The sequence below is a fragment of the Numenius arquata genome, chromosome 14 (assembly GCF_964106895.1).
Source record: "Numenius arquata chromosome 14, bNumArq3.hap1.1, whole genome shotgun sequence".
In the NCBI taxonomy this organism is placed as follows: Eukaryota; Metazoa; Chordata; class Aves; order Charadriiformes; family Scolopacidae; genus Numenius; species Numenius arquata.
The window spans coordinates 6,911,633-6,926,561 of NC_133589.1; the positions used below are offsets into that span (position 1 = coordinate 6,911,633).

The following is a 14,929-nucleotide window of genomic DNA, read 5'->3' on the forward strand; positions in this document are numbered from 1 at the left end:
CGCTCCGCTCCGCGCCGCCGCCGCCGCCCGCCGGGCGCCCCGGCCATGGCCAAGGACCAGCTGAAGCCGCGGCTGTGCCGCATGTTGAAGGGGGAGAGCGGCTACGGCTTCCACCTGCACGGCGAGAAGGGCAAGAGCGGGCAGTTCATCCGCAAAGTGGAGCCCGGCTCGCCGGCCGAGGCGGCGGGGCTGAGGGCCGGGGACCGCGTCGTCGAGGTGAACGGGCTCAACGTGGAGCAGGAGACGCACCACCAGGTGCGGGCAAGGGGTGGGCAGGGGGTGGGCAACTGGCCGCGGCACCCCTGGGCCAAACGCGCCGGTTCTGAGCTTCCCTGCCGGCTTGTCTCTGCCTCAGCTCCAGCCTCCTTGGGGTTTGGGTTTTCGCCCAAAATATCTACGCTGGAGCATCCTTGGCCTGGCCAAGTGCTGGTGGTGGGTGGGGTGGGGTGGGTGCAACCCCCCCGAAATCCTAGACCTGGGCTGCAGGGGGGCTTTGCATGCCTGGGACACCAAGTTCCCATGAGAACGGTTGCGTGGTGTGGTCTGTCTCGCCGCTGGGGAGAGGATGTTGTAATGGTGTAGAGGTGGGAAAGCCCAAGGTGTTTCGGCACGGGCAGGGCACCGCTGCGTTATGCAATCTGTGGTGGAAAGGAATGGGGAGACCCGGGCTTTATTTCCGGCTCTGCTGTGTGTTTTCTCGGCCGCTTTGGGTGAGCTGCTCCTGCTTATGCAGCCTAGAGTGTGTAAGGATGCCTTAAAATCTACTGATAAAGCTCTGCAGATGTTCAGCAGTTTGGCTGGCTTAAGTGAGATAGGGCTTGTAGGGAAATAATGGCTGTTATTAGACCACGGCTGTGACTGGGGGGGATCCAAGCGAGCTGTTTCTCAGCTCTGTAGCAGAAGCCACACACACGTCAGGCCATGTCATTTTCTGCTTATAACACTGAAACTTGTGTTTGCTAAACAGTTTAGTCTGAAAAAAAACAAGCAATGAGATTCCAGCTGCTCCTGTCCCGCTGGAGACACGGAGCCTGGCAGGGGCACAGTGCAGAATGTGCCCATTTTCCTAATGGCTCACGGGGCTCTGCAGGGCTTAGTGCTTTAGTAACTTAAAACATATGGTGGGTCCCCTGCTGCCAGAACTTTATTGGGGCAGAGCAGGGATGTGCCTTGCATAGCTTGGGGACCCAGCAGTGTTTTGGGGGGGTGTGGGTTCGCAGGCAGGCATGGATGCTGCTGTGCTTAAGGTGAGGCAGAACCTTCCAGTGCATCACGGCAAGCCCAGGTGACTCCTTTGAAACCTCATGGACTCCGTTCCATGGGCCTGGTGGGTTTTCATTGCTAACTGAGCCTGTTGTGATGATCTGAGCCAGCTGTGTAAAAGTTAACGTTTGTCTTGAATGTGATTTTAAGACCCTTGAAGGAAGATCCACACCTTCTATCTGGCTGAGCAGAAAGGAGGGCTGTGTTCCTGGAAGGAGCTGTGTTGTGTTGGAAGCCATCAGAACTACCTGCTGAAACTGGGATGCTGGGGATGGGCGATAGCGGAGCTGAGGCAGCCAGCTGTGTCTTTGAAATGTGCGGGGGTTTTCCACTGGGTCAAGTAAAATGGGAGCAATTTTCCTGTCTTCCATTTTCTGCTGGCGGAGGCAGGATTCAGCCCTGGCACTCTGCAGAGCAGTGAATGGGACGGAGTGTCCCATCCGGGGTGTCGTAGAGCTCACAGCTGTGCCTGGTGTGGTGGCGTTAGTGGTGTGGGAGCAGGAGCAGCCCTGCCCCAGGACACCCTCTGGGATCACTCCTCCTCTTGCCTTAAAACAACAAGAACCTTTTCCACCCCAACAAAATACCCATCGCTGATGGGCTGTGGGGAGGGCGATGCCATGGTGGGTCAGACGCTGGCTCCTGCCGATGGGTTAGAGCAGCCGGTTCGCCATGGTCTCTCCTCGTTGCGCTGCTGTGGTCCCCGACCTTGAGTAAGTAACGCTTCTCCATGTGAAGCTGCGGTGGGATGGAGCCTGCAGCAAACAAGGCCTTGCTGTTTGGGTGTAACTGTGTTTCGAGCTGAAGCTGGCGGCATTTGTGTCTTTGTTCTCTGTTTTTTCCTGGCCTTACCCAAGGAGCAAAGGCAGAACGTGTTCTCGGGGCGTTTCATGTTTTGGATGCGGAATTGCATCCTGGCTCCTCGGTTCCTTGCTCAGGCGGGCAGTGGGTGCGTGGGGCAGAGCAATGGGCTCCTGCCCTCCCCCTGTGCCCAAAGCGAGGAGTGCTGCCAGGTCCTTGGCTGGCAGCATGGGCAGAGGCATCTCTTTCGGAGCGGGAGGGATGAACTGAGCTGTTCCCAGTGGCACCATGAGTCTCCTTCCCAGGCAGCTGTTGTTTGGCAAGGGTGGAAGGGTCCGGGACGGCTCTGCTGGGCTGGTGCTGGGGTAGCCAGAGGTGAAAGTCTGTTTGGGTGGAGCCGCGGAAATCATGCGACTGGGACCGGTGCTGAGAAGGTCCCAGGGTGCCGGATGCACAGGAGAGGCTGTGTCGTCTTCAGAAAAGCTGCGAACTGGAGGCTGTGACCATGGCTCGGAAACGGGTAGGGTGCTGGGCTCTCTGCCTGTGTCGGGCAGGACCTTGCCATGTGCCTGGCTGCTGCTTTGCCTTCCACCTCGCTGCTCTGTCCCAAGAGCGACTTACTGCCTGGTGGGGTTGTCATAGAAAGCCCCTTCTCTCTCTCCCCCCATTAGTGGGGACAAGCAGGGGGCTGCTCTGTGCCCACTCTCCATCCCTGCCTGGCTCAGCCCTTGGCACTCACAGGGCTGGGGGGATGCTTGCTCCATCACTGCTCTTGCCATGGCTTTTGGGGAGCTCAGCAGTGGGTTGAGCCCCAGCTGCATTCCCTGCTGGTCAGGGGGCAGCTCTCCCATCCTGCCATGCCATTGCCGTGTAGCACTGTGGTGGGTCAGGGTGCTTTTGTGGTCCCTCTGCATTTTGTTGTGGTCTGTGGGACCCTGATCCCTGCTAGTGACTAACTGTGCTGCCCTAATGCCTGGAGCATCCAAACTGTAGGATCTGTGGGACATCGCTGTGCGGGACCCAGCATGTTTCTCCTGCTTGCTCCCCACAGGCATTGCCCATCTGCATCTCCTGTCACCGCTGCGGGTCGGCTGTTTGCTCCCAGGTCCCCTCCGGCAGAAGTGGCCTTGCAGAGGCACTGCCTCGCCGGTATCGGCAGCGCCGTTTGATGTCGGGTGTCAATAGATCTGAAAGGGAGCAGACGGATTTTCTGGGGCTTGATGGAACAGCACCCTCGCGGGTGGTTATGGATGGGAGCCCTTGGCACGCTGCTGCCCGGCGTGGCGCGTGGAGATGGAGGCTGCAGCCTGCAGTACATTACTTGGTTCAGGACAAGCAGCCTTGTCTGCAGTCTATAAATTTCTTGTTGGTTGTTGTTGGTTTTTTTTTTTTTTCATTTGCAGATACGGGCTCTGTTGACCTTGAATGGAGCTTGCAGGGGAGTAAATAAATGCTAGCTAATTGCGCATTAGACTTGTTTGTCACTTATAACCTTGGCGGTTGCAGTGTGTCCGTCCAGTGTGACCTAGATGAGAGCAGGAGCACTGTGAGGAAGCCTAATGCTGCTTCGGGGGTTTCCCAGCACGCATGGGGGGGTATGGGTCTCTGGTCTTTAGGGTTACCCCATGGCTGGGGATGACTGCCGAGAAGGGTTTCCAGTGATACCACCCCTCCTCCTCCTCCTCGGGAGGAAGGCCTGTGCAGGGAGTAGGTGGCCCAGCTGAGCCACCCCTCAGAGGCTGCTGGCAGGGAGTCTGGAGGTGGTTTCCCTTTACTTTGCTCCTGTGCATGTCCTGGGTCTGCCCCGTTTCCATCACAGCCCGCTCTGGTGTGATTTACCCCTGCTGGGAGCTGGGATTGGCTTCTCCTGTCTCTCCCTGCTGTGCCGACACCACAAACTCCTTTCAGAGTCTCTGCCAGTCACTGATCCCCAGAAGGAGCTGGGCAGTGGCAGGACAATGGTCCCCATTCAGTGCTGCCTGGAGCCGGGTCCCGGTAGGGGCAGGCCCATCTCCCGCTCCCAGCACTGGTTTCCCTTATCTCTGCTGGCCCCTGGCACACACCAGGGATGAACATGCAGATCAGGTTGTTTCTTTCATAAATCTGCCTGGGGTAGCTGAGGTGCACTGGAGTCATGTGGAGCACCCAGCAAAGGCAGCCCAGCCACCAAACGCATGCGTGGGTGCCTCCCTGCGTACCCTAGCTCTCCATCCTACCCTGGGTATGGGGGAAGAAAGACACCCCCCCAGATCAAGGAAATGAGGATGTGCAAAGACGGTTTGCTTGGTGTGACAGATTGTGTTGTCCCTCCGAGGGACAAAACCAGGCAGAGGGTTTCTGGTGCTTGGGAGGCAATGAAGCAGCCTCTGTGAATGCTCCTGTCTGAGCAGAGCGGGTGATCCCAGGTGGTCTAGGCAGAGCTGTTGTGTGGATTGCAGGGTGTGGGGTGGAAAGAGCCATCACCGTCATCACCTGGGGCTGCAGGCAACAGGCACTCCATCCTTGGGGTCCCCTAAAGCTGTGGTGTGCCCTTCTCCGTCATCATCGATGGCTGGAAGTGACAGCGAACTTGCACCCTGCAGCAAGACCGAAGCTGTAGGAGAGAGTGGGGGAGCTGCTGGTCCTTGAGGCCAGCTCCTGCCACCCCGAGAGGTCCGTGGGTTTCTGCTCAGTCGTTCTTCTCCTTTCCAGGTCGTGCAGCGCATCAAAGCTGTGGAGTCGGAGACTCGCTTGCTCGTGGTGGACAAGGAGACGGACGAATACCTGTGCAGCCTGCGCCTGACGTGCACGGAGGAGATGGTGCACAGTGGGATCCTGCTGAACTCCAACGTTTCGCCCACCAAGTCGGTGGGCAGCGACAACGGGGAGGTCTGGAAGCCGCAGCTGGATCTGAGCGGGGACAGCCTCCAGCGGCACTCACACAGCTTCTCCTCACATGGCAGCAGGAAGGTAAGGACAGAGGCAGGTGGCATGTGGGGGCTACTGGGCACAGGGGTGGGGGGGAGCAGGTGCAGCCCCCCTGGGAGCACCTTCCTCTGTGAGTATGGCTTGCTTCCCATCAGAGGAAAGCCGTCTGTGCGTGGCTGTTGGACCCTGCTGTGTCTCAAAGCAGTGGGCGAGCTGTCCCTTGGACCTCATTTGCTCTTGCTTGAAGCAGCATCGGCTGCTGGGGGCTACGCCGCTCTCCCCCCTCCTGTGCCTCTTGAGGGTCTCGTGATCTTCTGGGGGGCTGAGACTGCAACCTGCTCTAGGTGGACCTGCTTTGGCAGGGGGGTTGGACTAGATCTCCAGAGGTTCCTTCCAACCCCATATCATTCTGTGAGATGGGGCTGGTGGGGGGTCACCAGCACTGGGCACGGATGACCCAGCCTGGGTTTCACTGCCCCACAGGGGCAGGCTGCACAGAGCAGGGACACAGTGAAGCTGGAGCTCATGAATGAGCTTCTCTCCCCTCCATTATTTGCAGGAGGGAGGGAACATCTGGGGTGAATGTGTTCTCAGCTTTTTGCTTAAATAGGAAGGAAATTAGCTCTTTTTCAAGTGGCCTGGGTCTGGACTGTGATTCTGCAGTAAGTGCCTTTTATTGGTAAACTCCTTTCCAAAAAGGAAAGAATTCGGGGTGGAAAACGTCCAGTTTCCATGGCTGCCTTGCTGCTGGGGCCGGGCTGGCGGAGACGGCGCAGCCTTGCGCTCGGCAGATAGCGGAGTCTGGTCCTGGCGCTGCCCTTACTGGGGGTGTGGATGTGGCAGGAGCCGTGCGGGTGTTGCGTGACCGAGCTGGTGACTCTGTCACCTCTCTTCAGCCGTCTGTCCCCTTCCTTGCCATGTCCCCACCTTGCAGCCCTCCCGTGCGTGCTGGTCTGTCCTACTGGGCATGGAGTACTGGTGCTTAATGGCCTCCTCCAGCACGGAGCTGCTGTGGGTCTACTCCTCCTCCTCCTCCTCCCCAGGGAGCTTGCAGGGGCTGCGGTGCCTGGTCGGCTTCTGCCCCCTCGGAGGTGGGGTGGGGGTTGGATACTGGCCCCAAAATGACTGTGGGGCTGCCAGGAGGATGTAGGTGGGAAAGTCGGGAAAGCTTTGTGTCCTCAGGAGCCCCCACAGAGTAACAGCTGAAGAACTTCCCCAGTGCAGATAAGAGGCGATGCTGGTATGAGGCAGGAGGCACGTGCATCTCCGGTGATAAGGAGGGGGTCTCGCCTCTGGTCCTTCCTCCAGAGCTGTTTGGCATCTTGCAGAGGTTTTGCTGTCCTGGGAGGAACCCAGCTTTTCTGGGGCTGGTAGGGGCAGAGGCAGTATTTTCTTTTTTTTTTTTTTTACTTATTGCATGATTTGAAGGTGTTTGAAGGTCTGTGTGATGATGATGGGTGCATTTCCCCTGGGGGTCACTACAGTGGGGTGGCTGGTCACCCTGGAGATGGCTGGTGGGAGAGGAGCCGTTCCTGGGAAGGGGCGGCTGGGCATGGCCGGGGGCGGCTTTCCAAGCTGGGGATTTCCTATCCTGTCTCTGTTTCGTTTGCTGGGCGCAGTCCAACAGTGTGTGCTGACGGGAAGTCAGGCGAGGGGAACAGGACGGTCCTTTCCGGCCTTTGGGTTTCGGCTCCTCCAAGGAGAGGGTGGGATGGGGAGAGCCGGGCAGGGCTGGGGGGTGAGGGGGGAGAAGCACCCGCACTTCCCCTCGGAGGGGCTTGGCTGGGGGCTTCACCTGGGGCAGCCTGGCTGGGGCATTTGGGGAGTTGGGGCTGGTGTTTGGTTGAACCTGAGCTGGACAAAAGGAACAGACCCTGGGGGCGATGCCCACCACCTCGGGTTGGGGACAGGGGCTGCTGAGTGGACAGAGCTGAGATGTCAGGCATCTGCAGAGGCTCAGGTCAGCGGCTGGTTTGCTCTTGCCTTCGCGGGCGGCAGCTCTTTGAAGACCTGGGCACTGCAGGCTTTCCTGGCCAAGGTCACTTCTCTGTGCCACGGCCATGAATGACCCTGCTGTAGGTTCATGGGTGGCCAGAGCAGCAGGACTCGCATCCTGCTCCTGTGCCTTGCAGTCCTGCTTGCTTCAAGGTGGTAATACCTGCTCCAGGTTCTTTGGTCTGGGTGATGTGGCTGTCCTCCTGCCTCCAAAATGGCTGGGGGAGCAACGGTGCACCTCAGTTCCTGCAGTGCTCATCCCTCCAGTGCCATGTCCCTCCATGGGGCAGCTCTAGCCTGACCCTAATTCTGCAGATCACTGGCACTGGGGCTGTTTAGGAGATTTCTGTCCCTGCAGTGGGGCTGTGGCAGCTGGGTCCAGTTAGAGGCTTGTCCCCAACCAGCTTTGGGGCTTTTGTGTAACTTCCCTGGCAGTGTTTAGGGAAGGAGGAGAACAGGCTGCTCCCTTCCCCCTGCAGACCCCTGGCCCCAATCTGCCCCTGTGGGAACTGGTGCCGACACTCTGGGCTGCTCCTGGGGAACGGCATTTCATTTTTGAGCAGCATTTGTTTATGTAAAGGCTGCAGTTTTCCTTGATTTGAGGCTGGGCTGCTCAGTGCAGCCCGAAACAACAAGCAGCTGAAACAAAGAGGAGGGAAATCTGGCACCCGGGGCAGCCGTAGGGGCCTGGGGCAGTGGGGGGGCAATGCAGCAGGCAGGGTGGGCAAGAGGAATGACTGTCCCCCTACCTTATTTTGCAAGAGGAGTGACTCTCCCCTGGAGAGCTGCTGTGGGTGGGGAGGTCAACATGCATCCCCGGCAGAGACCTGGTGTCCGGGACCTTATGCTCCAGGAACCACGGTGATGCCATGAATAATTCAGCACGTATTTAAAATCAGACTGCCTGCCCCGAGAGCAGGTCGGCAGGGCTGGCTGCCAGCTGTGCCCGTCACAGCACTGTCATCCCCGGCACCGTGGGGACACATGTCCTGCATGGCCATGGTGACACCGTGAGCAGGGTCTGCCTGGTCCTGTCCCACCCAGGTCCATGCTTGCCTGTGCTGAAGGGGTTTGTCTGCTCGCTGCCTGCCCCACGCTGTGTCCCCTGGGAGGGGATGCAGCAGGGCACGTGCCCCCATGCCATGCTCTCCCCTCTCCCAAACGTGCCACCGGGCTGCTTTCTGCTTTTCCCTGGTGCTCTGCTGGGCACCCAGCATCGAGTCCCCAGGGGTTTGGGAGGCAGTGGACAGGGAGGTCTCAGCATGGCTGGCTGGGTTGGGTGCTTGGTGGTGAGCAGCTTTTATTGCCAAGGTGCCTTTGGGACAGCGGTGTGAGCTGATGGTGGCTGTTAATTAAATGCCTGAGCTAAAAGCATGTAAAAGGCAGGCATGCTGCGGGGCTGGGCTGGTGCTGCTGGGTGCTCACCTGGATGCTGCTAGCCATCCTGGGGGCATTTGTGGCGCACAGGCAGCGTGGCCCAGGGGCTGGTAGCCTCTGGATGGTACCAGCTATCCCAGAGGCATTCATGGTGCACAGCGTGGCCCGGGGCTGGCAGCGGCTGTAGCGCGGCTGCCCTCGGCTCCTGCTGCATGGTGGGAGGGATGTGCTGTTACTGGACCCCTGTTATGGCTGTGGCTTCATGAGCCACGTTAGCGGTGTCCTTGGGACTTGCTGCCTCACTGCTTTCTCCAGGTGTGTTTGTAGGAGAAACAAGAACAACAGTAAAGTCACCGAGATGTGTTCGGGGTGATGCAATTCCCCTCCGTCGCTGTTCCAGTCACACCAAAGCACGACTGCAGGGAGGGTGGGTGTGTAAGGGGACCTACAACCAGCATCTATTTTTTTGGAAAACAAACTCATGCCTTGTTTAGTAGCTCCTGGATTCAAGCAGCCTGTTGGGTCCAGAAATTTTAATGTGGGGGAATTAGTGGCAGGTTGTTAATCAGCTCAGGGAGGGACGGTGTTACCCTTAGCATTGCTGCTGGCAAGAACTGCAAACAGCAGGAGAATGGGTGTCCCTCCACTGACATGGGGGGGGATTTTCACTGGCTCTTTGCTGTGACAAAATAGGCATTGAGCCTCCTGCGTGCCGCCAGCCCGTGCTTGAGAGGAGCTGATGTGCCTGGGGACAGACGTGTTATTTTCTGGAGGAGGATGGATGAGTGCCTGCATGCCTGTCGGGACCCGCAGGTATGGGGGGGCCAGTGCTGACATCGAGGTAGTAAATATTTATACTTCTGTTTGGGTCAGGAATAAGAACTTTTTCTATTGCAAATAAAACTCCGCGTTGCAACATCTTCAGCCGCCAGCTTTCTGCCGGAGCGTTGGAAGAGAGGAGTAACTCGGGACAGATGTTTTCAGAGACCTTTGCCAACTCAGTTGAGGCCCAAAATTTAGGGCTTGTAGAATAACCACAAAGATGTAATAAAACCTAACATGAGCAGAAATGTCTGCAGTAATTATGCGATTAAAAAAAAAAAAAAAACAACCCCAAAAAATAAGTGCGTGGTTTAAATTAAAGCACTTCCCTGCAGCATCCTGCGCTCCCTGGGCCCCAGTGTCAGCTCAGATCTGTGGGAAGAGGGTGACCGGAGAGGACAGCAAAGCTCGTCCCCAGTACAACCTGGGTGAGGTTCCTGCTGTGCCGGCAGAGGCTTGGAGAAACCCTCCAGCACGGAGCCCCGGGAGCCGTGGCCGTGTCCCTGCAGCATTGCCTGCTCTTCCCACAGCAGCTATTTTTGTGGGTGCTGCCAGCTCGGCGGCGCTCGCTGCGGGTCTGAAAGGGCAAAGCTGAAAGGAAGCTTGTATGCCTGTCCCGTCAGGGCAGGGATCTGTCGCTGCGTGCGCTCTGTGCTTCTCTGCTCAAAAAAAAAAAAAAAAAAAAAAAGAAAAAGCCACTTCGCAGAGCCGTTTCTGCACCCGCAGCGTGGAGCTGCCGCTCTGTTGTGCCTGGCCGAGAGCATGGGATGGGAGTGCTGCTTCCCACATCCCTGCAGGGAAGGGAAGATGCCTGCAGGGAGCTGGGAAGTAGGATGGTGGGGTGGGAGAGCGAAGGGCGGCGTTGCAGGGGGCACCGGGCTACCTGGGGATGGCGAGAGGTCTGGTTACTGCAGGGGCTCAGCCGAGGAGCGGCAGCAAAACCGGGCTTGCTTTCGGGATTAGCCCTTCAGTCCTGTCCCAGAGGCGGCAGTGGGGCTGGCGTGCGGCAGGGCTGCGGGGAAGCCGGCGGCCCCGTGCCGGTGCTGACCCTGCTGCATTATTGATAGCGCCAGGCTCGCCGGCATCGTGTGTCGCGGGGCCGGGCAGAGTCGGTGCTGGTGGTGCGGGTGGGCTCTGGAGCAGCTCCAGCTGGCAGCATCCTGGGGATGGAGGTCGGGGCTTGTGGCAGCCGGAGGGGCCCTCTCCGGGGATGGTGGTGGAACCGTTCCCCCTTGCCTGGTGGGGCGATGGCGTGGTGGCCCGTGCCCATCTGAGCTGTGGGGACTGCTACACCATGGGCTTTGCTTAAAGGAGTGTTTTGCTTTCCTGGGAGCATGCCCCTTTCTTGTGCAGGCAGCAATAGGCTAAATGGATTAAAATAATTGATTTTTCAGACCATTGGTTCCTCTGACAGCCCAGCGACTTAGCGCTTGGTTAGAAGGAGCAGGACGAGACCTGTTTTTGCGGAGCCCCCTTTGTGTGAGTGTTGGAGGAGCGGGTTGCAGTTCTGCTCCCCCCTGGTGTGCGGGTGGGTGGGAGCAGTGGGGTCTGCACCGCTCGAGGGGCAGCAGGCTGGGGGGCTCTCTCTGCATCCCAGAGCCTCGCAGGTCCCTGTGCAGTCCCCTCTGCTTGCCCCTTGCGCATCGGCGATCTAACTTCTGAACTTCTGGCTTCTGTTTGTTGGTTTTTGGTATCAGTTTGGGGCTGGCATCGCAGTGCCATCATCTGCAGCGGGGTTTGCTGGACCCTCAGCTCAGGTTATGGTGGGCCTGCAGGGGAGCAGTGCGTGCTGGGTGTTGCCACAGCACTTGGAGGAGGTACCAGCAGGGATCTGAGCCTCATCCTGCTAGATGCCATCCAGACACGAGGTGGGACACTTACCCACGGTGTTGTAAGGTGAAGAGAACGGTGTGTTGCTCGCTGTGCTGGAAGCATGGGGGGGTCACCCCTGGCTCCTGACCACCCAGGTCCCCACCCACTCACATTCTCCCAGTGCTGTGGGAAGGGGGTTCGGATGCAAAATGCTTCATGTGGACTGTGGCTGTGTCCCGTCACCCAAAAAGCCTGGGAGCTGTGGGTGGGCTGTGGGGACAGAGGGAGGGGGCTGAGCGGGTCTCCCCCAGCCGCAGCTCACCTGCCGTGGCTTGGTGTGGGCAGTGGGTCCTGCAGAGGACCTTGGCTGGGGGGTTATTTTTGTGCTGGGGCAGTGCAGGAAGCCCCTCCCGGGGAGGAGAGCATCCACCCCGCGGCAGAAACTTCCTCCACCGGGATATTTTTAGTGAAACACAAAGCGAGTGGAAGGGAGCGGGAGGCAGGAGGCAGATTAGCATCGGGAGGAGCTGCGCCCTGCCAAGAGCCTTTGTTCCCAGGGCCATGTGCTCCCAAGGGACACTTGGGACAGTGGGGTCACCCCTGGGACCTGCCACCTTCCTGGGAGTGGGGCAGGAGTGCATGGGGGGTGTTTGCATCCCAGCCCATTGCCTGGCTGCAGAGCAGTGATGCTGCTGATACCAGGAGATGCTGCGTGTGGTCCAGCCGGTGATGTTCCCTTCTGCATCCCCAAGTAATCAAAAGCTTTCCCTCAAAATGATTTGAAAACTGATATTAAATGAAGCCTTTCAAAACGCAGCTTGTTCCGGCACAGCCAGTCCCGGGCCCCTCTGCTCGCAGGGATGCGCTCGAGCAGCTTGTTTTAATAACAGCCCCGCTTACGAATGGGCTCCTCGCCAGCTGTTTAACGGTGCTGTTCAATAGTAAAAATATTAAATGGTTCCAAATAAATTAAAAAATCTTCTGGCAGAATCGGGGCCTTCTGCATGTGCCCTGGCAGCTGCACAGAGCCTCTGCCGTGACTGTTCCATGCCTTGGAGTTTCTCTGCTCTGGCTGGACCTGTGGTCCTCTTGTGGTTGAGGAAAGCTTCAAACAGTGTAGTTTTGGTGCTGGTGTGTTGTTTGTTGTTTTTTGTGGTTTTTTTTTTTTTTTTTTGCTTTGTCAGTTTATTCCCAACACCCAAATTAGTTGTGGAGGAGGCTGCATATCACACATTTCCAGATCTCTTTATCCAGGACTGTCCCTGGTGCCGCTGTGCAGTGTGTCTGGGTCAAACACCTTTGGGTGTTTCACTCCAGATCTGGTGATGCTGCGGGCAATGCTGCAGGTCTGGATGAATTCCACCTCCTCCTCCCCAGCCCCCTGGGCCCGGAGCTGCTCCCAGCCGGGGGAGAAGGTGCTGGGATTATGGCTCGTGGGGAGTTGGAGACACATGGAGCAAAGGTGCCGTGCATATGCTGACTTACAGCGTGCATTCCCCGGCCGGAGGGGGCCAGGGCTTCCAGCTGCTGGCTGGGCACATCTGACTTCCAAATGAGGTTTTTAAGGAGCTCCTTTTAATCCGTAAGGCACCATCCCTTAACTGCTTGCAGCTCTAACACCAGGCAATTGCGATGTGATGGCAGTGGCATTGCCTCTGGGTGCTTCATTCCTGCCCTTCGGTCAGGGAAACTGAGGCTGTGAGGTTGAGTGATTTATCTCACACTATAGAAAAACTTGGTGTATAAATTGTTCTGAATTGAGCTGGTTTTGGCTCCCAGTCCTTGGCTCTATCTCTAAGTACAGAGATTTTACAGGCAGTTGTCTTGGAAGACTCCAGTTTGGGATATGAGAGAAAAAATTAAACTTGTAATCAGCAAAGGGTTTCTCCAGATCCACAGGTCTCTATAAATAAGGAATTAAAACCCAAGTTGTCGACATAATTATTTCTGGCAAGATCCATATCCATAATTTAATTTCATTACAGCTTTTGCCTGGACTCCTGAGTGTTTTGGTTCCACTGCTGTGTACGTTTAAACCGTAACCAGACTTGGAGCTGGATTATATTGACTAAATATCTCTCTCTTCCCACTGAAGCCTTGCAAGAGTTTGTTACCAGGTGAAATAAGCCAGTGGTAGGTGTCTGCTAGTGGTGAGTCTGTGAAAGCCAAATAGAAAAGTAGTTTTATGAGCAAGGGGAAGGTAAGAAAGATGATTCCCTGTAGGTACCGCAGTAGTGTGCAGGGCTGCTTTGTGGGCATCTCGGGCTCTGACTGCCTGGCAGTGGGTCTTTCCCTCGGTGATGTCTCCAGCCCTGGCACTGAGCCATCCTGGGTGCTGCCCCATGGCCAGGGATGCTCGAGAAAGGAGTGGGGCAGGGAGCAGCAGTGAGTTGGTGTCCAGATGTGGTCCCAGGCCCCTCCATCACTGTCTGCTGTAAACCCGCTTAAGTGAGGCTCAGTGCTTGCATGGACCCGGCAGGAGCCCCGCTGCTCGCCCCGTGGCGTTATGTGATTAAACCTTCTTACAGACTTACAGGGACTAATCCCGTTAAAGAAATGAGCAGCACAAAAGGCAGCGGGGAGGGCTAATCCCTCCGCTCCTGCCTTGGTGGGCCGGGCTCCCACCCCGGGGTGTGCTGTGGCAGCTCTTCCCTCAGCCCTTGGGGATGGGGCTGTTCCACCCAGCAGGATGGGCGTCCGCTGGGCTGTGGTGCCCAGCCGTGGGGCAGGACAGGCATCTGCTGGGCTGTGGTGCCCAGCCGTGGGGCAGGTCTCCAGTGCCTCTTCCCAAGCCCTGGCAGCTCCTTCCTTGCCGTGTCTGCAGCCACTGTGGCCGGCACAGGGCTGCCTCGCTCGCAGCATGTCCCTTGAGAGCAACCAAAGGCCATCTCAGGTAAATCAGTTAATTCTGGCCCTGCGGTTGTTCATGGTTAGCAGGATTTAATTAAGACAAGCCCTAATTAGTTCTAAGCAGGGTGAATAGTCTGCTTTGCCAGGAAGAGTTCCCTGCTCTTGCCTGGCAGCTCTTAATGAGCGCAAGGCTCCCACTGATAGCGAGGACCTGGGTCTGTCCTGGGGATGGGGCTACATGGGAGACCCCACGAGGTGCTTGGGGGAGCCCAGACATGGGGGGTGAAAATTGCTTTGTGCCACTCCTTGAAGCAGCTGCTGGGTTTTGCTGGATCCAACTTCTGGTTTTGCAAGCATTGTGCCAGGGCTGTTCCTGGGGTGGCTGCTTTCCCTGCGGCTTTCTGGTCCTCTTCAGCCCTTCCCGTGTGTGCGGATCACAGCGTGCTCGGAGCCCCGCAGCCAGCAGTGGAGTGTTCCCAACACCGCACACCCACCTTCACACAGGGTTTATCAGCTGGAGCAGCCGGAGCCTGGTGCTGGCTCCGGGGGTTATCGTGGGAGGTCCTTCTGTTCTGCATCGGAAATGCACTTGGTCCTGGAACACCCGCTGCTGCGCAGAGCTTTGGCAGAGCCACCTCCAAACCTCCTTATCTGCCCCGGCACGGAGGTGCCGTTTGACTGCCCCGGCTGGAGATAAACACCAGCTCCTTGCCCAAGGAGCAGTGGCTGGGAGGGTGCTTGGCTCCCTGCAGCCTTTGGGAAGTGAGGGGCATCTTCTGTGGTCTTCTCATTATTTTTTTTTTTTTTTTTTTTTTTTAAAAGGAGCTGGGTTTAAAACATGTCATTTCTGGAGCTGAGCATTGCAGTGGTACGGGCTGAGTGAGCGAGCCCTGATGTTCCCTGATTGCATCAGGTCACACTCCGACCCCGTGTTTTCCAGCAGTGTTGTGGGATGGAGCTGACACCGGCATTTTGCAATGTTTGCTGTGGAAGGAGGGTTGAGTTACGGAGAGGAGGCTGAGGAGAGCCCCAGGCAGAGCCGGAGGCTTTGGGTGCTGTGTCCAGATTGGCTCTACAGGCAGATTTTGTGCAAAAGCTCCGA

The 14,929-nt window shown here is 57.5% G+C and overlaps 1 protein-coding gene across 2 annotated transcripts in view; it reads left to right on the plus strand.

Moving 5' to 3' along the window:
* The window catches only part of NHERF2 (NHERF family PDZ scaffold protein 2), a 41,032-nt gene continuing 26,103 nt past the window's right edge, over positions 1–14,929 (plus strand). The window contains exons 1-3 of one of the 2 annotated variants that reach the window (XM_074158298.1): positions 46–255; positions 4,756–5,013; positions 5,070–5,072. In XM_074158298.1, the coding sequence (XP_074014399.1) occupies positions 46–255; positions 4,756–5,013; positions 5,070–5,072 (471 nt within the window). Of the gene's footprint in view, positions 256–4,755; positions 5,014–5,069; positions 5,073–14,929 lie in introns of both variants that reach the window. The other variant, XM_074158299.1, reaches the window with a different exon arrangement.